Below are 22,613 nucleotides of genomic sequence, written 5' to 3' on the forward strand. Positions count from 1 at the left end.
ATCGTCCAAATATAGGCCAACCCGGTAGATGGCGATATTGAAACGACTCAATATCGCCATCTGCCGGCCTTTGGGCTTGTCAAAATATAGCCTGAGAACGAAACGGCATTCCTCTAAAATGCTCAAATAAGGGCTACATGAAGCAATTTTCAATAACTTTATTAAAACCAAATTGCAACAATGACCCGGAACAGTTAGAGAGCACACAACAGAAACACCATCATGCAGCGCTCATCGTAACAGGCTTATTGCAGTTGGCTTCTTTACATTTTATAATCAGCAATAAAATAATGGGCATGCTATTGGCAGCAGAAACACACCATCATTTTCATCAGGTACTAGGGGTAAATGTGCCGAAATTACAGTATGCCGCCTGCACTGACATGTGGAGTGGAGTGAATGGCAACATCTGAAATGGCACCCTATTTCCTACATAGTGCACTACTTTTGACCAGGGCCAAATGGCACCCTATTCCCTATATAGTGCACTACTTTTGACCGGGGCCATATGGACACTGGTCAAACGTAGTGCACTATATAGTAAATAGGGAGCCATTTCAGACGAAGCCAAAATAGTTGACACTCCACTAGTAGCTCTGGGCTGCGTCTCAATCACATCACCTTGCCTCCTTCCCTTGCTGCCTAGGTTGATTCCTTCCTTATCTCAACGGATCTGACAAGATAGATAAGACATGAGCAATGTGCTACAGTACTGTAGTTAATATACCCAGCATGCCTTTTGGTAGACCATTCAGGTAGAGGTTGTCCCCCCCCCCCCCATAATGCTTAGTTGAACTCATCTATCCAGTCCTATCAGGTCTGAAAGGGGAAGGTGACAAGGAAACATGAAAGGAGACACTTTTCAGATGAGACACAACCCCTGGGAGATGAGACACTGGTTGCTGTCTGTGTCCGCTTAGTCAAGGTCCATGTCAGGTCTAGGTTCCGTGGATTCCGTGGAGGGGGGGTTGCTTGTGCTGTCGGCGGTCCCCTTCTCGGTGCCCTCTGCTGGGGCTTTCTCCTGGCCGTTGACTGGTCCATTCTGCTCCCCTGCCTTGTTGTCTTTAGGCAGCTCCACCTTGGGCTTGGGCTTGGTCACGATGGGGTTGCAGGAAGAGTACAGCTCCTATTGAGAGGAAATAGTAGGAAGAGTGAAAGTTACAAATAACTGTGCAAGTGTAGCCGATGTGAAATGGCTAGCTAGCTAGCGGTGGTGCGCGCTGGTAGCATTTCAATCGGTGACGTCACTCGCTCTGAGCCCTTGAAGTAGTGGTTCCCCCTTGCTCTGTGAGGGCCGTGGCTTTTGTGGAGCGATGGGTAACGATGCTTCGAGGGTGACTGTTGATTGATGTGTGCAGAGCGTCCCTGGTTCGCGCCCAAGTCGGGGCGAGGGGACAGACGTAAAGTCTATACTTTTACACAAGCAGTGTTAAGTTGGATAAGCAGAATGCCGGCATGCAGTATTACAGCAGTAGAATGATATTCATGATCAAAAGGCAATATTGACAGTATACTGTAGCTTGGTTGTAAGGTTGGGTAACACTTCACTAGAAGGATTCCTACATAAGGACTTCATAACACACCAATGTTGAATTCATAAGCAGTAACCGCAAATTTATATTTTTGTTAGAATATCAAAAAACATCTAACAGTTAGTACTGTAGCTGTTCTAACCTGTATCTCTCTGACTAAGAGTATTAGCAATTAGCCAGCGCCGCTGCAGTTAGCCAGCCAGCGCCGCTGCAGTTAGCCAGCCAGCGCCGCTGCAGTTAGCCAGCCAGCGCCGCTGCAGTTAGCCAGCCAGCGCCGCTGCAGTTAGCCAGCCAGCGCCGCTGCAGTTAGCCAGCCAGCGCCGCTGCAGTTAGCCAGCCAGCGCCGCTGCAGTTAGCCAGCCAGCGCCGCTGCAGTTAGCCAGCCAGCGCTACTGCTACTGTGATTTTCAATGTGAAATAATCTACAGTGGATCTACTTTCTCCAGCGCTACTGCAGATAGCCAGTGGTAAAGGAATTGTTAGCAGTACTGTAGTTAGTTGTAAGTTACCAGTACTGTAGGTAGTTAGTCCCACCTTAGTCTTGTCCTGTATCTCTCGGACTCTAACAGCAGGCTCCACAGTCAAACTCAGTTTACTCTGCTGGTTCATCTTGCTGTTCAGCCAGATCATGGCTTCGTTCACCATCTTATCCACCTTGTTGATCTCTTCCTGGTCCAGATGGTCATACTGCTCCTCCTGGGGAATGGAAAGACAAGCAAAGGAACCGGGTAATATACAGTGCATTCGGAAAGTATTCAGACCATTTGATTCATTCCACATTTTGTAAAGTTACAGCCTTATTGTAAAATGGATTTTCCCCCTCATCAATTTACACACAACACCCCATAACGACAAAGCAAAAAACAGGTGAAGACATTTTTTGCAAATGTATAAATAAAAGAATCACATTTACATAAGTACTCAGACCATTTAATAATAATTTATGTAATCTGAAAAGATCAAACTGTCTCGCAAGGCTGTGGATATACAGAGCATTCAGAAACTATTCAGACCCGCTTTCACATTTTGTTACATTACAGCCTTATTCTAAAATAAAATAACATTTAAATGTCCCTTATCAACCTACACACAATACCCCATTATAACAAATCAAATAAATTGTTTATGGGGAAATGTATAAATAAAAATGAACAGAAATATCACATTTACATAAGTATTCAAACCCTTTACTCAGGACTTTGTTGAAGCACCTTTGGCAGGGATTTCAGCCTTGAGTCTTCTTGGGTATGACGCTACAAGTTTGGCACACCTGTATTTAGGGGAGTTTCTCCCATTCTTCTCTACAGATCCTCTCAAGCTCTGTCATGTTGGATGGGGAGCGTCGCTGCACAGCTATTTTCAGGTCTCTGCAGAAATGTTCGATTGTGTTCCAATAAGATTTTTACCTTGTCAGCTCGGGGATTCAATCTAGCAACTTTTCGGTTACTAGTCCAACGCTCTAACCACTAGGCTCCCTGTCGCCCCAAAATAATAATGTATATTACGTCCATTTAGCAGCACAATACAATACACATTTGGTCATTCCTGAAATGCAACCATTGTCAACTTCTGATATTTGCAATAGTTTAAGAATGATTGTTGTATTTCTATGGAGCATTATGAGTCCAATGTGTCATTACTTCTATACCTCTGGGGCAGCGGTACCCTGGGTGTATAAGGGCCCTGGGTGTATTGGGGCAGCAGTACCCTGGGTGTATTGGTGCCCTGGGTGTACTGGGGCAGCGGTACCCTGGGTGTACTGGGGCAGCGGTACCCTGGGTGTACTGGGGCAGCGGTGCCCTGGGTGTACTGGGGCAGCGGTACCCTGGGTGTACTGGGGCAGCGGTACCCTGGGTGTACTGGGGCAGCGGTACCCTGGGTGTACTGGGGCAGCGGTACCCTGGGTGTACTGGGGCAGCGGTACCCTGGGTGTACTGGGGCAGCGGTACCCTGGGTGTACTGGGGCAGCGGTACCCTGGGTGTACTGGGGCAGCGGTACCCTGGGTGTACTGGGGCAGCGGTACCCTGGGTGTATAAGGGCCCTGGGTGTATTGGGGCAGCAGTACTCTGGGTGTATTGGTGCCCTGGGTGTACTGGGGCAGCGGTACCCAGGGTGTATTGGGGCAGCGGTGCCCTGGGTGTACTGGGGCAGCGGTACCCTGGGTGTACTGGGGCAGCGGTACCCTGGGTGTACTGGGGCAGCGGTACCCTGGGTGTACTGGGGCAGCGGTACCCTGGGTGTACTGGGGCAGCGGTACCCTGGGTGTACTGGGGCAGCGGTACCCTGGGTGTACTGGGGCAGCGGTACCCTGGGTGTACTGGGGCAGCGGTACCCTGGGTGTACTGGGGCAGCGGTACCCTGGGTGTACTGGGGCAGCGGTGCTCTGGGTGTACTGGGGCAGCGGTGCCCTGGGTGTACTGGGGCAGCGGTGCCCTGGGTGTATTGGGGCAGCGGTACCTTGGTTTTATAAGCTTCAACGATCTTCATGTACATCTGGATCTGTTTCCCCATGTCATCGAAGGCTCTGGGTCTTTCCTCAGACTCCATGTACCTCTCCTGGATAGGCTGGCCCAGTTTCTGGAGACAGCAGACAACACTTACATCAGAAACACTAGATAATCCAACCGGTTTGAACTAGAATGAGGAGGAAACTAGTCATTTTCATAGCAATTAAACACCTTTTTATAAACTTTGGTGATGCTACTTTCATCTAATTGTCGAAATATAACAGACATTTGCGGAACACAAAATTGACTTGGCAGGACTTTAACTCATCATGACAATTAAAAACGAAGTAGTCATTGGTCTGAAGCCGAAAAAGGACATTTCACATGAGCACAGTGCCTACTCCACCCACGCTCTACCAAGGCTTTCCAGCACACAGATTTGACCTACTACAGTAGCTATGTTGGTATATTGTACTTCAAACAATGTGTTTGCCGATTGCTTAGCATTCAAACATTGTAAAAACAGAGTAGGTAACGTTGGCTAGCTACCGAGCTAATGAAAATATATATGTTTGCATTTGTTATTTAACCTCAGCTTAAATACCACCATATAACTAGTTATCTACAGTAGCCTAGTTTTGTTCTTAGCCACTTCTTATGACTGGCAGCCTGTTGCAGGCAGCAGCAGCTGGGTTGTTGCCGAGCAACAGAGTTGCTCAACCTTGTTAGATAGAACTCGGCTGGAAATGTTAGCATTGTCAGAAATGTTACAACAACAAAAAAAGGTAGCACATCGTTGGTTATTAATGCACGGAAATGTTCACGAGAGAGCGATACATTATGTAATAAAAACTGTTGCACCGTCAAACTTAAGTCAATCAGACATTATTTTAAGTCCAATGTTCACTTTACGGACGCTATAGTCTCGTTTTTTTAATTTACAAGTCAGTTAAGAACAAATTCTTATTTTCAATGACAGCTTAGGAACAGTGGGTTAACTGCCTTGTTCAGGGGCAGAACGACAGATTTTTTACCTCGTCAGCTCGGGGATTCGATCTTGCAACCTTCCGGTTACTAGTACAACACTCTTAAAACGGGCGGCAGGGAACCTAGTGGTTATCGGACGTCTAGGATTTGAGCTAGGTAGGCGCAGAAAATACTCTGAAAACTCAATTGCTAACGACCCTGTAAAAAAATCTGGTATGTGGTTCTTGGTAACGGCCCGGACGGCTCATGGCGAGAGGCAAGGGAGTGTGTTGTGTACCTCCAATCAAGTTGATTTGTCATCAACGTCGGTGTCATACTGGCTTAGATATGATGTTAGGGAGATTTTAATTTAACACTGAGCTTCAAACAATGCATGCTGGTGTGGCTATAATACATAAAACATTACCTGGGACTAATTAGGGTGTGGGAGACTGTACCACAGTGAAAGTGTATAACACTAAGCTTTACCTTCAGCACGGACAGTTTGTCGATGTACTGTTGTTTAGGTTGGTCCTCTCCGTCTTCATACAGCCAGTTCTCTGTGTCCTCTAGTTGTAAAGACAGGATATCCCGATCCTACACCACAGTCAAAACACAGGCATTAACATTCAGTTAAGGACAGGGTATCCCATCCTACACCACAGTCAAAACACAGGCATTAACATTCAGTTAAGGACAGGGTATCCCATCCTACACCACAGTCAAAACACAGGCATTAACATTCAGTTAAGGACAGGGTATCCCATCCTACACCACAGTCAAAACACAGGCATTAACATTCAGTTAAGGACAGGGTATCCCGATCCTACACCACAGCCAAAACACAGGCATTAACATTCAGTTAAGGACAGGGTATCCCATCCTACACCACAGTCAAAACACAGGCATTAACATTCAGTTAAGGACAGGGTATCCCATCCTACACCACAGTCAAAACACAGGCATTAACATTCAGTTAAGGACAGGGTATCCCATCCTACACCACAGTCAAAACACAGGCATTAACATTCAGTTAAGGACAGGGTATCCCATCCTACACCACAGTCAAAACACAGGCATTAACATTCAGTTAAGGACAGGGTATCCCATCCTACACCACAGTCAAAACACAGGCATTAACATTCAGTTAAGGACAGGGTATCCCATCCTACACCACAGTCAAAACACAGGCATTAACATTCAGTTAAGGACAGGGTATCCCATCCTACACCACAGTCAAAACACAGGCATTAACATTCAGTTAAGGACAGGGTATCCCATCCTACACCACAGTCAAAACACAGGCATTAACATTCAGTTAAGGACAGGGTATCCCATCCTACACCACAGTCAAAACACAGGCATTAACATTCAGTTAAGGACAGGGTATCCCATCCTACACCACAGTCAAAACACAGGCATTAACATTCAGTTAAGGACAGGGTATCCCATCCTACACCACAGTCAAAACACAGGCATTAACATTCAGTTAAGGACAGGGTATCCCATCCTACACCACAGTCAAAACACAGGCATTAACATTCAGTTAAGGACAGGGTATCCCATCCTACACCACAGTCAAAACACAGGCATTAACATTCAGTTAAGGACAGGGTATCCCATCCTACACCACAGCCAAAACACAGTCAAAACACAGGCATTAACATTCAGTTAAGGACAGGGTATCCCATCCTACACCACAGTCAAAACACAGGCATTAACATTCAGTTAAGGACAGGGTATCCCATCCTACACCACAGCCAAAACACAGTCAAAACACAGGCATTAACATTCAGTTAAGGACAGGGTATCCCATCCTACAACAATCAAATTCAACATACTGTTATTAACATACAGTACGCAATGGATGACATTTAAACATATTACAAAGAATACAATTCTGATAAACAGTATTATAAAGTCCTTTATATATCTTGTTGCTAATGGGATACTTCAGGATTTTGGCAAAGAAGTCATGTATCTACTTCCATGAGTTCATCTGAGTGTAGGGAAGTAGTTAAAAGGCTTCATTGACCAAGTCCCAAAGTATCCCTTTAAGAAACCTGCTGGGTGTTTCATGGGCAGCTAATGTCAGACACAGTACTCACAGCTTCACTGACAAATTTCTCCAACCTGCCGTGAAGTTTGTCCCTCATGTCGTACACATACTCCTCCACGTAGTTCTTAGCGTCGTTCCTCTCCTTCTCCAGCTTGTCCTGCATGATCATTTTACCCTGTTGAAACCAGACAAAAATCAACCACTTCCAGTTACCACAGAACACTCTTTAAGCACGACTCAAAACAGAGAGAAACATGTCAAATACAAGTATATAGAAACAGCCGGAAGAATACAGAACAGACAGATAACAAAGAGAGGACAGCAGTAAGAGAGGACAGCAGTAAGAGAGGACAGCAGTAAGAGAGGACAGCAGTAAGAGAGGACAGCAGTAAGAGAGGACAGCAGTAAGAGAGGACAGCAGTAAGAGAGGACAGCAGTAAGAGAGGATAGCATTAAGAGAGGACAGCAGTAAGAGGATAGCAGTAAGAGAGGACAGCAGTAAGAGAGGACAGCAGTAAGAGAGGACAGCAGTAAGAGAGGACAGCAGTAAGAGAGGATAGCAGTAAGAGAGGATAGCATTAAGAGAGGACAGCAGTAAGAGGATAGCAGTAAGAGGATAGCAGTAAGAGAGGACAGCAGTAAGAGAGGACAGCAGTAAGAGAGGATAGCAGTAAGAGAGGATAGCAGTAAGAGAGGATAGCAGTAAGAGAGGATAGCAGTAAGAGAGGATAGCAGTAAGATAGGATAGCAGTAAGAGGATAGCAGTAAGAGGATAGCAGTAAGAGAGGACAGCAGTAAGAGAGGATAGCAGTAAGAGAGGATAGCAGTAAGAGAGGATAGCAGTAAGAGAGGATAGCAGTAAGAGAGGATAGCAGTAAGAGAGGATAGCAGTAAGAGAGGATAGCAGTAAGAGAGGATAGCAGTAAGAGGATAGCAGTAAGAGGATAGCAGTAAGAGGATAGCAGTAAGAGGATAGCAGTAAGAGGATAGCAGTAAGAGGATAGCAGTAAGAGGATAGCAGTAAGAGAGGATAGCAGTAAGAGAGGATAGCAGTAAGAGAGGATAGCAGTAAGAGAGGATAGCAGTAAGAGAGGATAGCAGTAAGAGAGGACAGCAGTAAGAGAGGATAGCAGTAAGAGAGGATAGCAGTAAGAGGATAGCAGTAAGAGAGGATAGCAGTAAGAGAGGATAGCAGTAAGAGAGGACAGCAGTAAGAGAGGATAGCAGTAAGAGAGGATAGCAGTAAGAGGATAGCAGTAAGAGAGGATAGCAGTAAGAGAGGATAGCAGTAAGAGAGGATAGCAGTAAGAGAGGATAGCAGTAAGAGGATAGCAGTAAGAGAGGATAGCAGTAAGAGAGGATAGCAGTAAGAGAGGATAGCAGTAAGAGAGGATAGCAGTAAGAGGATAGCAGTAAGAGGATAGCAGTAAGAGAGGATAGCAGTAAGAGAGGACAGCAGTAAGAGAGGACAGCAGTAAGAGGATAGCAGTAAGAGGATAGCAGTAAGAGGATAGCAGTAAGAGGATAGCAGTAAGAGGATAGCAGTAAGAGAGGACAGCAGTAAGAGAGGACAGCAGTAGAGAGGATAGCAGTAAGAGAGGATAGCAGTAAGAGGATAGCAGTAAGAGAGGATAGCAGTAAGATAGGATAGCAGTAAGAGGATAGCAGTAAGAGGATAGCAGTAAGAGAGGACAGCAGTAAGAGAGGATAGCAGTAAGAGAGGGATAGCAGTAAGAAGAGGATAGCAGTAAGAGAGGATAGCAGTAAGAGAGGATAGCAGTAAGAGAGGATAGCAGTAAGAGAGGATAGCAGTAAGAGAGGATAGCAGTAAGAGAGGATAGCAGTAAGAGAGGATAGCAGTAAGAGGATAGCAGTAAGAGGATAGCAGTAAGAGGATAGCAGTAAGAGGATAGCAGTAAGAGGATAGCAGTAAGAGGATAGCAGTAAGAGAGGATAGCAGTAAGAGAGGATAGCAGTAAGAGAGGATAGCAGTAAGAGAGGATAGCAGTAAGAGAGGATAGCAGTAAGAGAGGATAGCAGTAAGAGAGGATAGCAGTAAGAGGATAGCAGTAAGAGGATAGCAGTAAGAGAGGATAGCAGTAAGAGAGGATAGCAGTAAGAGAGGACAGCAGTAAGAGAGGATAGCAGTAAGAGAGGATAGCAGTAAGAGAGGATAGCAGTAAGAGAGGATAGCAGTAAGAGAGGATAGCAGTAAGAGAGGATAGCAGTAAGAGAGGATAGCAAGTAAGAGGATAGCAGTAAGAGAGGATAGCAGTAAGAGAGGATAGCAGTAAGAGAGGATAGCAGTAAGAGAGGATAGCAGTAAGAGAGGATAGCAGTAAGAGAGGATAGCAGTAAGAGGATAGCAGTAAGAGAGGATAGCAGTAAGAGAGGATAGCAGTAAGAGAGGACAGCAGTAAGAGAGGATAGCAGTAAGAGAGGATAGCAGTAAGAGGATAGCAGTAAGAGAGGATAGCAGTAAGAGGATAGCAGTAAGAGAGGACAGACAGTAAGAGAGGATAGCAGTAAGAGAGGATAGCAGTAAGAGAGGATAGCAGTAAGAGAGGATAGCAGTAAGAGAGGATAGCAGTAAGAGGATAGCAGTAAGAGAGGATAGCAGTAAGAGAGGATAGCAGTAAGAGAGGACAGCAGTAAGAGAGGATAGCAGTAAGAGAGGATAGCAGTAAGAGAGGATAGCAGTAAGAGAGGATAGCAGTAAGAGAGGATAGCAGTAAGAGGATAGCAGTAAGAGAGGATAGCAGTAAGAGAGGATAGCAGTAAGAGAGGACAGCAGTAAGAGAGGATAGCAGTAAGAGAGGATAGCAGTAAGAGAGGATAGCAGTAAGAGAGGATAGCAGTAAGAGAGGACAGCAGTAAGAGAGGATAGCAGTAAGAGAGGATAGCAGTAAGAGAGGACAGCAGTAAGAGAGGATAGCAGTAAGAGAGGACAGCAGTAAGAGAGGATAGCAGTAAGAGAGGATAGCAGTAGAGAGGACAGCAGTAAGAGAGGATAGCAGTAAGAGAGGACAGCAGTAAGAGAGGATAGCAGTAAGAGAGGATAGCAGTAAGAGAGGACAGCAGTAAGAGAGGATAGCAGTAAGAGAGGATAGCAGTAAGAGAGGACAGCAGTAAGAGAGGATAGCAGTAAGAGAGGATAGCAGTAAGAGAGGATAGCAGTAAGAGAGGACAGCAGTAAGAGAGGATAGCAGTAAGAGAGGATAGCAGTAAGAGAGGACAGCAGTAAGAGAGGATAGCAGTAAGAGAGGATAGCAGTAAGAGAGGATAGCAGTAAGAGAGGATAGCAGTAAGAGAGGATAGCAGTAAGAGAGGACAGCAGTAAGAGAGGATAGCAGTAAGAGAGGATAGCAGTAAGAGAGGATAGCAGTAAGAGGACAGCAGTAAGAGGATAGCAGTAAGAGAGGATAGCAGTAAGAGAGGATAGCAGTAAGAGAGGATAGCAGTAAGAGAGGATAGCAGTAAGAGGATAGCAGTAAGAGAGGATAGCAGTAAGAGAGGATAGCAGTAAGAGGATAGCAGTAGGAAGAAACACAACAGCTGAAAAAAAAAAAACTATCCAGCGATGTCCGGTTGAATTACCTCATTTTCTACAAAGAGGTTGAGCATGTCGACGGCCAGCTCCCACTGAGGGCTGTTCTCGATGGGAAGCTCCAAGACTTTTGTCTTGACTTTGGGCTTCTTGGCCTGGGGAGGCTGTTCAGACTTCTTCTCTGTCTTACTCTCCTCTGGGGAGGTCTGGGGAGAGAGAAACAGCCTCATTAAGACTAAATATCCATAAAGTAGTGGCCTTCACTCCCGGTGAGCGTTTTTCAGCCTCCCCCGAGATGGGTTTGTTCTGTCTGGTCAGCTGGTCGTTGGCAAGACAACACAAACTGACCTGGGACCAGGCTACTTGCTTTTGTCTTAAGTCTGTACAAACTGCAGTCCTCCGGGACAGAAAGTGCAGCATGCTACCATAAACGTTACGAATATAGATGTCAAATGTGTCAAATTCAATATAACCTCCATCTCCTCATTCTCCGGCGGCGTCTTCTCCTCCTCTGCCTCTTTCTGTCCATCTCCTTGGGCCTTGGTCTCATCCTGGTCAGTCTGCATGTTGCCCTGCAGAGAGGTCACTTCATTAACGCCACATCTCTGCCCAATGATTGGACAGACACACTTCCAGATAGCAATGCCATCAAAATACACTACTATATCTAACTGAATCCCCTCTTCCAAAAGGTTGAGTGGTTTAATAGCGCATTTGTAGGCCTAGCTTTCATTGGAAAGTTCATTGTAATTGTCTGTGTAGTGAATATTGAATAAGACACTTTGTTTTTGTTTTTTTGTTTTTAAAGCGACCTAAAATATGAATGAATATGTTTGTTAACAATCACCTCTTCCTCCTTCTCTTCCTCTTTCTCTGGTGTTGCCTGCTGTTCTGTGTCCATGGGCTCCTCTCCTTCCTCGGTCTTCTGGACCTCCACCAGTGAGGCTGAGGAGACGCTGAAGATGCCGTGGATGTTGACCCTCACCTTCACCTTGACCTTGGAGCTCTCCCCAGACGCCTGGGGCACCACCTTCTGGATCACAAACTGACCTATAGGAGAGGACACAGGAAATAAAAAGGTGGTAATGGCACATAGTCAGGTACATGTGACAGGAAATGCTGATGACAAACTGGGCTATAATGTATTGTCCCCTTAGGGGGAAACTTACATTACTGACACTTGACAAAAACAGTTATAAACAACAACAAAAAATGGATACAAAAATCAATGGGCAAGTCAATGATAAGCTTCATACTGCAAACTGTAGTCAACAGGCCATTGCTGCTATGATGCATAACTGACTACGTTTCTATAGAAGATATTGTTGGCAGACAGAAAAGGACCCACAGGAGCGTTGTTCATAGTGGAGTCAACGCCGTGTTCATACCTATGGTGGGGTCGGGGTACGGCAGCTCGTTGGGGGTGTTGTAGTAGGCTTCCAGAGAGAAAGGCTCCCTCCGGTAGAAAGTCAACACTTTGGAGAAGGGTGCAGCATGGTTCTTTGGGAATACCTCGCAATCGCTACAATGGACAACACACATAACAGTCTAGTTTACTAGCAGTAAAATAACTACAATGGACAACATGCATAACAGTCTAGTTTACTAGCAGTAAAATAACTACAATGGACAACATGCATAACAGTCTAGTTTACTAGCAGTAAAATAACTACAATGAAGCTATGACACAAAAAAATAATCTATAAATCAAGGAGATAATAAATCCAGATAGGTATTGTAGTTTACCTCAAGCCTTCCTCTGCAGCAGAGTTCCATTTCAGAGAGATTGGGTAAGCAACTGCGTCTGTGGTGGAGAACTCCCGCACTTTGAATGCAGGGGACAGGATTGCACACTGAGGAGGCAGACAGGGGATATTCTTAGCAGCGAGGCAAACCATTATTCCATCACCATACTCCAATAGAAATCAACAACAATGAATTAGGTCTTACTGGTAAGAATGATATCTATAAACGTTGTAATCCCGATCATTACTACATAGTATAGTAGCAGAAGCGTTTGGAGGCTAAGTTTCCTTTTCTAATTTGCTGAGTAAATCCTTGAAGTCCAAAAGGTCATTTTAAGGTCAGGAGTGGGGAAACAGAGAGATCATCAGACCTGCAGGGCACATCCTCTGGCCACGGCCTCATCAGCATTCAGGGTGGTGCTCAGCTCCTTCCCAAAGAATCTACTGATCCTCTCTTTGACAGACGGGATACGGGATGCCCCGCCCACTATTTCCACCGCATAGATGTCCTCCTTCTTCAGTTCTGATTGGACAGGAATCAGGAAGGCACCAATCAGAACTGACAGTCACTGACATAACTCAAAACTATAAAGACAATACTCAATGCCTACACAGATAATGCTCAATTGTAATGCTATATGCAAACCTACGATACTCACTGGCTTGCTCCATCAGGTTGTGCAGTGGTGCCTCCACTCTGCCCAGAACGTCAGCACACATCTCCTCAAACTGAACCCTAGAGAAAATACACATGCAGATGTAGGACCTTAATTTGATCACCCTGTTGTTGCAACTTCTTGCACAGAAGGAAATGCAAACGTGTAGTGTATAAAAGGTTTAAAAAGGCTCCTAAAGAGTTTGGAATTTTCACCTAAAAATGTCACACTTGATTTCCCCTAAATAAATAAAAAATCTATCAAACCCTGCCAAAATGTCCATTAATTATAAATGTTGCTGCAAGATTATTTTCCTGCTGTGAGAAACTGGTCAAATAAGATCCTACATATGTGTATGCATCATCAACATGCAATTTCTCTGATAAAACTACCAGATGTCAAGGACCACCATGCGTTCTATGGTGTCACTATACTTACAATAATACACTGAACAACAGTATAAAATGCAACAAGTGTAGAAGATCCATGAAATGTTCCATATGCACAAAACGCTTATTTCTCTCAAATTTATGGCACAAATTGGTTTCATCCCTGTTAGTGAGCATTTCTCCTTTGCCGAGATAATCTATCCACCTGACAGGTGTGGCATATCAAGAAGCTTAATAAATGGCATGATCATGACACAGGTGCACCTTATGCTGGGGACAATTAAAGGCCAATCTAAAATGTGCAGATGTGTCACAACAACGCCACAGATGTCTCATGTTTTTGGGGAGCGTGCAATTGGCATGCTGACTGCAGGAATGTTCATCAGAACTGTTGCCAAAGAATTGAATGTTCATATCTCTACCATAAGCCACCTCCAACGTCGTTTTAGAGAATTTGTCAGTACAACCAACCGGCCTCACAACCGCAGACCGTGTGTATGACGTCGTGTGGGCGAGCGGTTTGCTGATGTCAACGCACTGAACAGAGTGCCCCATGGTGGCGGTGGGGTTATGGTATGGGTAGGCATAAACTATGGACAATGAACACAATTGTATTTCATCGATAGCAATTTGCATGCACAAAAATACCGTGATGAGATCCTGAGGCCCATTGTGAGACCCATTTCTTTTAAGGTATCTGTGACCAACAGACCTATATCTGTATTCCCAGTCATGTGAAATCCATTGATTAGGGCCTAATGAATTTATTTAAATTCACTGATTTCCTTATGAACCGTAAGTCGCTAAACTCTTTGAAATTGTTTCATGTTGCATTTATATTTTTGTTCAGCACAACTTCGTCATGTGGTCATTGCACCACAGACCAAAATAATGACTCCTCTAATAGATCATGAAAGACCTGTTTATATCAAGGACCACGGCCTTGCATTCCGAGGTGTTCAGTTGAGATAACAATCTGATAGACTCAAAACACTATACCTGTTGAGTTTTCCAGAGACATCAATGTCGTTCATAAAGCACTCGATGTTGAGGGGCAGGTCTGAGGAGTTAGCGCTCATCAGCTTCTTGAGTTTCTCACACTCCTGGTAGAGCCTGACCAGAGCCCTGGGCTTGGTCTTCACGTCCAGCTTGTACTTCTTCCCAAACTCCTCACAGAAGTGTCTCACCAGCATCTCGTCAAAGTCCTTCCCGCCCAGCTCCGGATCGCAGGCCGTCGCCAGAACCTGAGGGAAAAGAAAATGATATTAAAAACACATGAATATGAGCAAAAACGAATTATTATTTTTCCTGCGCCCATGTGACCTGGCCAGATCAACTCTAGGCACTAGAGCACTTGTTTTGTTGAATAGCCAAAAGGTTATTGAAGTTGTCTGTAAATTCAACGTGGACACTTCAGTTTTCAAAAAAACTGTTATTTTGTAGAATCAGCATGACCCCCATAGCCTCCTCTGTCTCCTGATTAAAGACACCTACCTTCAGCTTGCCCTTGTTGAAGGCACAGACAGAGGTCTGGTATCCAGAGTGTCCAATGTCTACAAACACCACAATCCTGGGCTTCTCCTCTGGAGCAGGGAGGTCCTGCTTATAGATTCCATACGCCAACGCCACTGGACGGAAGATATGCATAATCATTCTTTATTATGAAAGAGCAAATCACCTTAATATCAAACAATAAGGTGTGGTTGAGTTAAATAGTGACAGTAACTCTGTTAGGGGTCAACACAGCTCTCTCTATACCTGCGGTTGTCTCATTCATGAGCCTCAGACAGTTGAGTCCAGCGATCTGTGCTGCGTCCACCACTGATCTCCTCTCAGCGTCCGTGTAGTAGCAGGGGACCTGGGGAGGATGATACAGGCTGTGATTAGCCAGCAGGCCTAGAAATTGCTTTTCCACATCCGGTCTTTTAGTCATGTGACCAAATTCCTGGTCCTTCTAGTAAAGTGTAGCGCCCAGTGCACACTAGCACGCTGCAGATTGAAACTCACAGAGACCACGCAGTCAGCCACAGGTTTCTTCAGTGCATGCTCAGCTGTCTCCTTCATCTTGGTCAGAAGCATGGCAGTGACCTGCTCAATGCTGAACACCTTCTCCTCCTCCATGTACATCACCTAAAGGACACACAGACACCAGTTGTCATCGTAAATGATTGCTTTTGGGGTTCACACAGGTAGAGTACAATACAGAATAACACGTAAAAATATTATACGACAAAGACAGACAGATAGATAAACCAATATCTATGTTGATTACAGATTAGACAAGGATGATGAGTAGTCTCTCTCTCCATTAAGCCTACTCATGTATTCCCCAGCTTTTTAAGGAGAACTAATCGTCACTGTTATCTCTCCTTACCTTGATGCCAGTGGTGCCCGAAGGCATCTGCGCTAAGTCGTAAACAAGGCTGGATTTCAAACGCTGGATGTACGGATCAGAAAAAGCCCGGCCATGAAATCTCTTGAACCCTTGGACTGTGTTCTTGCAGTTTGTGACGACCTGATTTGGGATTAGCAGGGAAATGATGCTGCATTATGCAAAATAAATAATTATCTCACATTAAAAAGTTACTTAATGATGTGATACCTAATGAAAATTATGGAATAGCTTAAATCCCGAAATCAAATACTTTAGATATAAAAGACTGACTAAATTGACCCTGTGGTTTTATTTGGGGTCCTTTGAGGACATGAATGCATAATTATATTTTTAATAGTTCCATCAGGTAATCAAATATTGGCCTGGTTATGAAATCCCTATTTCTATGCATAAGCAGAAAACCATATAACTTGCTAGAAGATTCACACCCTCAATGTGTCACCAGTCAAATAAATAATCAAGTAGAGGGCGTTCTCTATTAAAACATACCTGGCTTTTTGCAGCTGCACCAATAGATCGATTCCGTGGTCCAAATGACACACATGCTCTGAAAGAATGACAGCGGAATAAACATCAGTAAAATGCTTGTCAGTTTTCACCGGGCTTTCCGTAATAAGATAACAGCGCCAGCGAAGATAAAAACACAGTAGTATTAAATTGCCCATCTAAATGCGTGTTCTTAGCTGGCTAGTAATACAGAGCAGTATACAAATGATTCCTATGAACAAGTCCATTGATGTCGAGAGATTGCAGGCCTCCTCTCAGTCATGCGTCCATTCATACTTCATTAAAACAAATGACCCCCCCATTGTTTTCGAAAACACTCAAGATGGTACGTGGGGAATGTAAATTAAGGTATCACAAGTCAAATAGCGTAACGTTTAATTGGTCAAATAGCTAAGAGTAGAAGGATTGCTCGTTTTTACAAGTCATGGGTGGATCTCTCTAGATAGCAATAACATGAACATGCTGTGTTGCAACGCGGCTCGGCTAATGTTAGCCGGCTGGCGCACCTCCCTTGTCCGTCTTGCTGCCAAGGCCACAAAATGTGTTCCAATCCCTCTAGTTTCTCAATCACTTTAGGAGAAACTAGTTCAAAATTACAATACACACCATATAAACCACACAGATATAAGTGTCACTTACGGTGTACATCGATCACTGTATTCATTGGCTACAGTTTCTATTCCTCCGGCTCTAGCTACCGCAACATAGCAGTTCAGAAACCCGACGTCGAATCCTACCACAGACATCTTCGCAAAATGTTACTTAATAAACAGATAATACTATGGAAAAGCACAAAGTAGGCTTACAGTTAATTCCCTAAATAGGACAGACCAGACCGCAAACTGAATGTACGTTCTGGTTTAATTCATTATCCCCACCCTAGTTCCATGAAAATGCAACTGAGTGCGCTACTTGCCGGCAAATCGTTGATGCCTTCGAACAAGCTCACTTTCTACACCTCAACATGATAGATTTCAGTATAAAAGTCCCATGATGATGATTGCACAAGTCTCGAAAACCAGACACTAGGGCCAAAGCATTTGAAAATTGTTGGAAGCAACGCGGATGTCTACAGAGACCAGCACAAGAACGGCATGTTCATGTTAGACTACATTACCAAAAGTATGTGGACACGTGCTCGTCGATCACTTCATTCCAAACTCTTGGGCATTAATATGGAGTTGCATCCCCCCTTTGCTGCTATAACAGCCTCCACTCTTCTGGGAAGGATTTCCACTAGATTTTGGAACATTGTTGTGGGGACTTTCTTCCATTCAGCCACAAGAGCATTAGTGAGGTTGGGCACTGACGTTGGGCGATTAGGCCTGGCTCGCAGTCTGCTTTCCAATTCATCCCAAAGGTGTTCGATGGGGTTGAGGTCAGGGCTCTGTGAAGGCCATTCAAGTTCTTCCACACCGATCTCAACAAACCATTTCTGTAAGGACCTTGCTTTGTGCACTGGGGAATTGTCATGCTGAAACAGAAAAGGGCCTTACCCAAACTGTTGCTACAAAGTTGAAAGCACAGAATAGTCTAGAATGTCATTGTATGCTGTAGAGTTAAGGTTTCCCTTCACTGGAACTAAGGGGCCTAGCCTGAAACATGAAAAACAGCCCCAGACCATTATTCCTCCTCCAAACTTTAGTTGGCACTATGCATTCGGGCAGGTAGTGTTCTCCTGACATATTTCAGGAAGGCCATTCTGTCAATGTTTGTCTGTAGTTTGCATGGCTGTGCGCGACTTCATACACCTGTCAGCAACGAGCTGAAATAGCCAAATCCACTAATATGAATGTGTGTCCACATATAGATTAATTATATGGACCATTCTGGATCCTTTTGTGACTAATTATTCAAAGGTACAATATGTATTGAATTAGATAATTTTATGGTTAATTTAACTCAGGAAATACTCAATGATCATTCTTGAAAGGTGTTATCGTAGTCTAGAACCATAATGACATTAAACTTGTTTCTTGCATATTAAAATTCTTATTAGAAAGGTTATGGTGTTATAGGCTGACTTAGCCCACTACTTAAAAATAATTACATTTAACTTTTTTTTTAACTAGGCAAGTCAGTTAAGAACAAACCTTAAAATTTACAATGACAGCCTAACAGGGGACAGTGAGTTAACTGCCTTGTTCAGGGGCAGGAGTAAAGATTTTTACCTTGTCAGCTCTGGGATTCAATCCAGCAACCTTTCTGTTACTGGCCCAACGCTTTAACCACTAGACTACCTGCTGTATAGACAGTATACTATACTGTATTTTATACAGACCTGTTAGCCTGTGTAAAATCACATTGGGCAGTAACCTCATTGCTGTGTAATATTGCATTGTAACTTTACACTAAGTGACAGATCATTCTTATTTATACATCTTTCTGCAGTGTCCCATCACGCAAAAGATGGCAAACCATTCATTTCAAATATACAGGTGAGGTGGTATCAAATTTATAGGAAAAACATTCAGATAAATATTGTCTTTATTGACAAAACATACAGAGAAGGTTTAAACAGGGATAGACAGAGAGCAGCAAGATGGAAGGTTTCACTCTTCCTTCTCATAGTCTGCAGCAACCTTCCTCTTTCCTTCTGAGTGGACATGGTTTCCCCAGGTGTATGTCAGGTACATGCAGATCATTGCTGGAAAAGAAGAACAGGAGAAGACCGGTTAGCGACTGAAAACAGGGATGTGGCTTGGGAGGCACTGAAAGATACAGGAAGCAATGAATGTAGAGTTAGGCCATTTAAAAACATCCAAAGAGTCAGTGATTTTAACACAGGCAGACAGACATTGTATCGAAAGAGGTCTTTACCGTGTGCCTCAGAGCACCGTTCTCGTAGACTAGGTCACAATGGACATGGCTTTAAGAAGCATGAAAGTAGTCTAAAAGCGCTCTACACATCTATCCAACTACAGCAAACAGACTAAACATCTAAACTGGATATAATAGTTTCTTGTTCACTGCCCAGAGACGGAAATGGTGATTCTCCAACCAGAGAAATTATGGATGTAGGTTGGGACACCGGACATGCTGCTACCAGGTAGTCCTTGGAACATGACTCGTCTCAATTGTTGTGTCTATGGACTGCCCTTAGACCTCATCTTATTAATTAATTAATCAGTGGTCTAATATCGGGCTATGAGGCCATATTTATCAAGACTAGAGCAGAAATAAATCCAGAATTTGTCTGGAGATGTTTGATAACTAATAATATCCTGCCTGGTTCTTCACAGAAACCAAAGTCCAAACTCTGGGATTACTTACGAGGAGCAACTTTGAAGACGGATGATGTGAATCGTCTCCAGACGTTGGGGATTCCTTTAGAGAAGTAGTTGGGGAAAGCCCGCTGCTCGAAGGGGGACAGACTGTAGGTGATCACATGCCTGATCTTGGCCAAATCTCCAAAGTGGCGACCCATGGTGTCTAGAGAGACTATCTGAAATGACAAGGTAGGAGTATCGATGAGGAAAAGGGTACAGTAGTTTAGATGTTGCAATGCAGTCGTCACACAACAATATACTGGTCCACCAAAAGTCACATTCTTTGGAACAATTGATTAGTCCCCCCAAAAAAGTAATGTGTATTCCTCCATACATTAACACATCCTATGTGTTTTAATCAAATCAACTAAATGCACTGAGCTTGTCTGATGCTTTAAGCCTGATTAATTAAGACAAAATGACTAGAGGGAGTCCGATCAGCAATTGATTTGATCATACTGGGCCGGGCTCAGAATTGCACCACTTAAAATAGCACCGATGTTCTGTGGTGGTCACTGCAACAGGGAGAGAGAGAGGGGGGGGGGGGTGCTAGTCCATCACACAGTCACTGTCTTTTTAAGGTTATTGATTATAGAATTAAGATGGGGTTTCCTCTCTCCTCACTTTTCTTAGACAATAAGACAAGGGCTGTTCTCATCCTGCTGCTACCTGCACTGAAATATGCTGGTTAACTTTACACATCGCAACATGGTTTGGGAAAAGGCACCAATTCAACAGCGCGCTGATGTGTTTCAGAACCACAGACAGCAAACACTATCCAACACGGGAGAAAGCACATTTGTTAGAAAATATGTTTGTTTTTATTAGTGTTAAACCATTGTTCTTACGTAATAACCATATACAATTTTTTTATCACATGTCTTAAACTGATGGACTGTGCCATCCCCACAGCGTATCAGGTCCACTCAGGTGTCTTGTATACCATGATTTTTTTTTTTGCTACTGCTCATCTAAAGTAATCTCATTCGACCAACCGCCTATTGACCAAACAATCGACTAAAAATGGGGTCAGTCCTAGTTTGTGGTGAAGTAAAAATGTGAGATGTTGTACAAAACAATTCATCAACGATTGGATCCTCGCGAACCAATCAGAGTTTTAAAGTCAATGGCAAATTTTCAAGAAGCCGCTTTACCCAGTAAGAATGTTTGCGTTCTAGAAAATCGTCAGGGCGGTACTCCGATTCATTGAGAAGAAACTAAAGGTCCGTGGGCATAACATTTGGCCCAGAGCAAGGAGTTTGAGTTGCCAGGCAAATGTGCATTTCCCCCTCTTAAGAATTGACAACCAGCCAGTTTTCCACAATAGTAGTCAGAATATATTACCACCCTTCACTTACTTGCAGTTGCACTGGGGTCAGACAGGCTTTCGGTTTAGATTAATACACAGCGGCGCTGGCGCGAGATATGGCTCTGAAAATGTACCTCAATTCATTGATGAGAAATGGTGTTGTATTGTCCCATTATTCCAACTGTTACACCGAGAATATTGAAGGAGTGCTATTAAAACGTGTTGGGATAATAGGACAATTCTGAATACAACGCAATTTCTCATCCCTGGATTGAGGTATGTTTCCAGAGCCATATCCGGTACCGACTCCTTAGTGTTTTAACCTAAACAGGAAGCCTGTCCGAACACAGTGCAGCTCTGAGTAAGAATAGGGTCGGAATCTGACTAATATAGACATTTCATGTAATCACATTTATAAAAGAACACAGTTATGGTTGTTAGTAAAAATGTAACTGTCAGTAGACTGGATTAGAAATGTGAACGTGATACCTACGTTTTATTTCCAAGCATAACTGGATACCAAACATTACATTAACTAACGTTACGAGCTAAAGTAGATTGATAGCTAACTAACGCGTTAGCCAAATTAACATCAACACCAAACATTAGATGACATGTCATTTCGCCAGTGACATTACAACACGTAAACTCGTGTCTGACAGATAGTAGAAAATATGAAGACGATACAACCTAGCTAATTAGCTACCTAGAAAAATATTGCACAAAAGTGATTGCAAACGGGACCAACCTGCTACAAGCTAGCCAGTAGCTAACATCCATTGCTAACGTGAAGACCTTGCTTGACATTCACGCCAATATTTAAAATGTGTGTAATGACACGAAACTCTTATTTCGTAAAATCCCCAAGACAAACACAGATGACACGTATACAAGTGATTCAAATTGTAAAATTAACCACAAAACCTTCAATTTTCAGTATCTCTTACCGTACTGCTTCTCAAAACCCAGATTAATAGCGGATTATGACGTCTTTGCTCTGGTTTGGTTCAACATCCAGCGGAAGTAAGCTTTTACGTAACTTCCGTTCTTTTCTTCTATGGTATAACGGCGTTCGCAACAATTATATGTGCATTCCGCCAACTACTGCGCGGGTTGATAATAAGGATCCCAAACATTTGAAAAAATTTGGGTAAAAATAAAGTATCATACTAACTACCAAACAAAATCAACCTGCTTTTCTGTAAAAATGTTTTATTTTAATCAGATCCCAACACAGGCTCAGAAGCCTCCTGTGAGGGCGGGACATTTCCTTGCGACAAAAGTTCTTGTAGTGCTTCTGCCGTGAAGTTTTGCAGCCCCAAAAACTTCTCGGCTGCAGATATATCCAGATTCTTTGACTTCTTAGACACTTGTACTGAACAATTAATCACTAAAGCTATAAATACCACAAAATCCACTTTCGTCACAAGTGTATCCAGATCACCCGATTGATTTAAAATACTATCAACTGGTTGCAATGCATCCACCTCCATATCTTCAACACTGTTTCCTCTTTCCCCTTCGACTCTCTTCACCGTCTCCACATAGGAGATAAATCTGATCCTTGACACCTCAACCTCCTTTACCCTAACAAGGCACTCAAGGAAGTCTGGAGTATGATCCCCACCACAGTTGTAACATTTTCATTGACAGATTCTTCAATATCATAGTTCTCCTGTCTGCAAACATTTGACACATGACCATATCCTTTACAATTCCCACACTGTAATGGTTTGGGACACAGATGGTCTCACTGCATACCTCACATATCCAAGCTTCACATATTCAGGT

The 22,613-nt window shown here is 43.7% G+C and overlaps 2 protein-coding genes across 4 annotated transcripts; both read right to left on the bottom strand.

Annotated features, from left to right (window-relative positions):
• Positions 1 to 59: 59 nt before the first annotated feature.
• On the bottom strand, positions 60 to 17,289 carry LOC109878341 (heat shock 70 kDa protein 4-like). 2 transcript variants are annotated; one of them, XM_031797731.1, is made up of 19 exons: positions 16,884 to 17,289; positions 16,227 to 16,284; positions 15,717 to 15,857; positions 15,350 to 15,472; positions 15,101 to 15,200; positions 14,837 to 14,970; positions 14,342 to 14,586; positions 12,948 to 13,033; positions 12,669 to 12,820; positions 12,299 to 12,405; positions 11,941 to 12,074; positions 11,400 to 11,602; positions 11,026 to 11,124; positions 10,603 to 10,758; positions 7,055 to 7,180; positions 5,436 to 5,543; positions 3,991 to 4,110; positions 2,067 to 2,228; positions 60 to 1,126 (listed from the first exon to the last, which is right to left on the bottom strand). In XM_031797731.1, exons 1-19 carry the CDS (start codon positions 16,988 to 16,990, stop codon positions 917 to 919), a joined length of 2,571 nt encoding a protein of 856 aa, XP_031653591.1. In that variant the 5' UTR covers positions 16,991 to 17,289; the 3' UTR covers positions 60 to 916. The 2 variants fall into 2 exon arrangements, with proteins under 2 accessions (XP_031653591.1, XP_031653592.1); XM_031797732.1 differs by having other exon boundaries at positions 12,957 to 13,033; positions 16,884 to 17,287.
• A 1,424-nt stretch (positions 17,290 to 18,713) lies between these two features.
• LOC109878357 (cytochrome b-c1 complex subunit 8-like) lies at positions 18,714 to 21,896 on the bottom strand. 2 transcript variants are annotated; one of them, XM_020470615.2, is made up of 3 exons: positions 21,770 to 21,896; positions 19,518 to 19,689; positions 18,714 to 18,891 (listed from the first exon to the last, which is right to left on the bottom strand). In XM_020470615.2, exons 2-3 carry the CDS (start codon positions 19,669 to 19,671, stop codon positions 18,797 to 18,799), a joined length of 249 nt encoding a protein of 82 aa, XP_020326204.1. In that variant the 5' UTR covers positions 19,672 to 19,689; positions 21,770 to 21,896; the 3' UTR covers positions 18,714 to 18,796. The 2 variants fall into 2 exon arrangements, with proteins under 2 accessions (XP_020326204.1, XP_020326205.1); XM_020470616.1 differs by lacking the exon at positions 21,770 to 21,896 and adding an exon at positions 21,571 to 21,741.
• Between the last annotated feature and the right edge of the window lie 717 nt (positions 21,897 to 22,613).

The sequence above is a fragment of the Oncorhynchus kisutch genome, linkage group LG19, assembly GCF_002021735.2.
Source record: "Oncorhynchus kisutch isolate 150728-3 linkage group LG19, Okis_V2, whole genome shotgun sequence".
Taxonomy (NCBI): Eukaryota; Metazoa; Chordata; class Actinopteri; order Salmoniformes; family Salmonidae; genus Oncorhynchus; species Oncorhynchus kisutch.

Bases quoted from the DNA above. Each gene is read 5' to 3' on its own strand.
- LOC109878341 (XM_031797731.1), bottom strand. From the start codon at position 16,990: ATGTCTGTGGTAGGATTCGACGTCGGGTTTCTGAACTGCTATGTTGCG. The intron at 15,201-15,349 runs GTGAGTTTCAAT...CATCCTCCCCAG, and splicing joins TGGCTGACTGCGTGGTCTCT to GTCCCCTGCTACTACACGGA. The intron at 4,111-5,435 runs GTAAAGCTTAGT...TGCTGTCTCCAG, and splicing joins ACAAACTGTCCGTGCTGAAG to AAACTGGGCCAGCCTATCCA.
- LOC109878357 (XM_020470615.2), bottom strand. From the start codon at position 19,671: ATGGGTCGCCACTTTGGAGATTTGGCCAAGATCAGGCATGTGATCACC. The intron at 18,892-19,517 runs GTAAGTAATCCC...CTTCTTTTCCAG, and splicing joins CGTCTTCAAAGTTGCTCCTC to CAATGATCTGCATGTACCTG.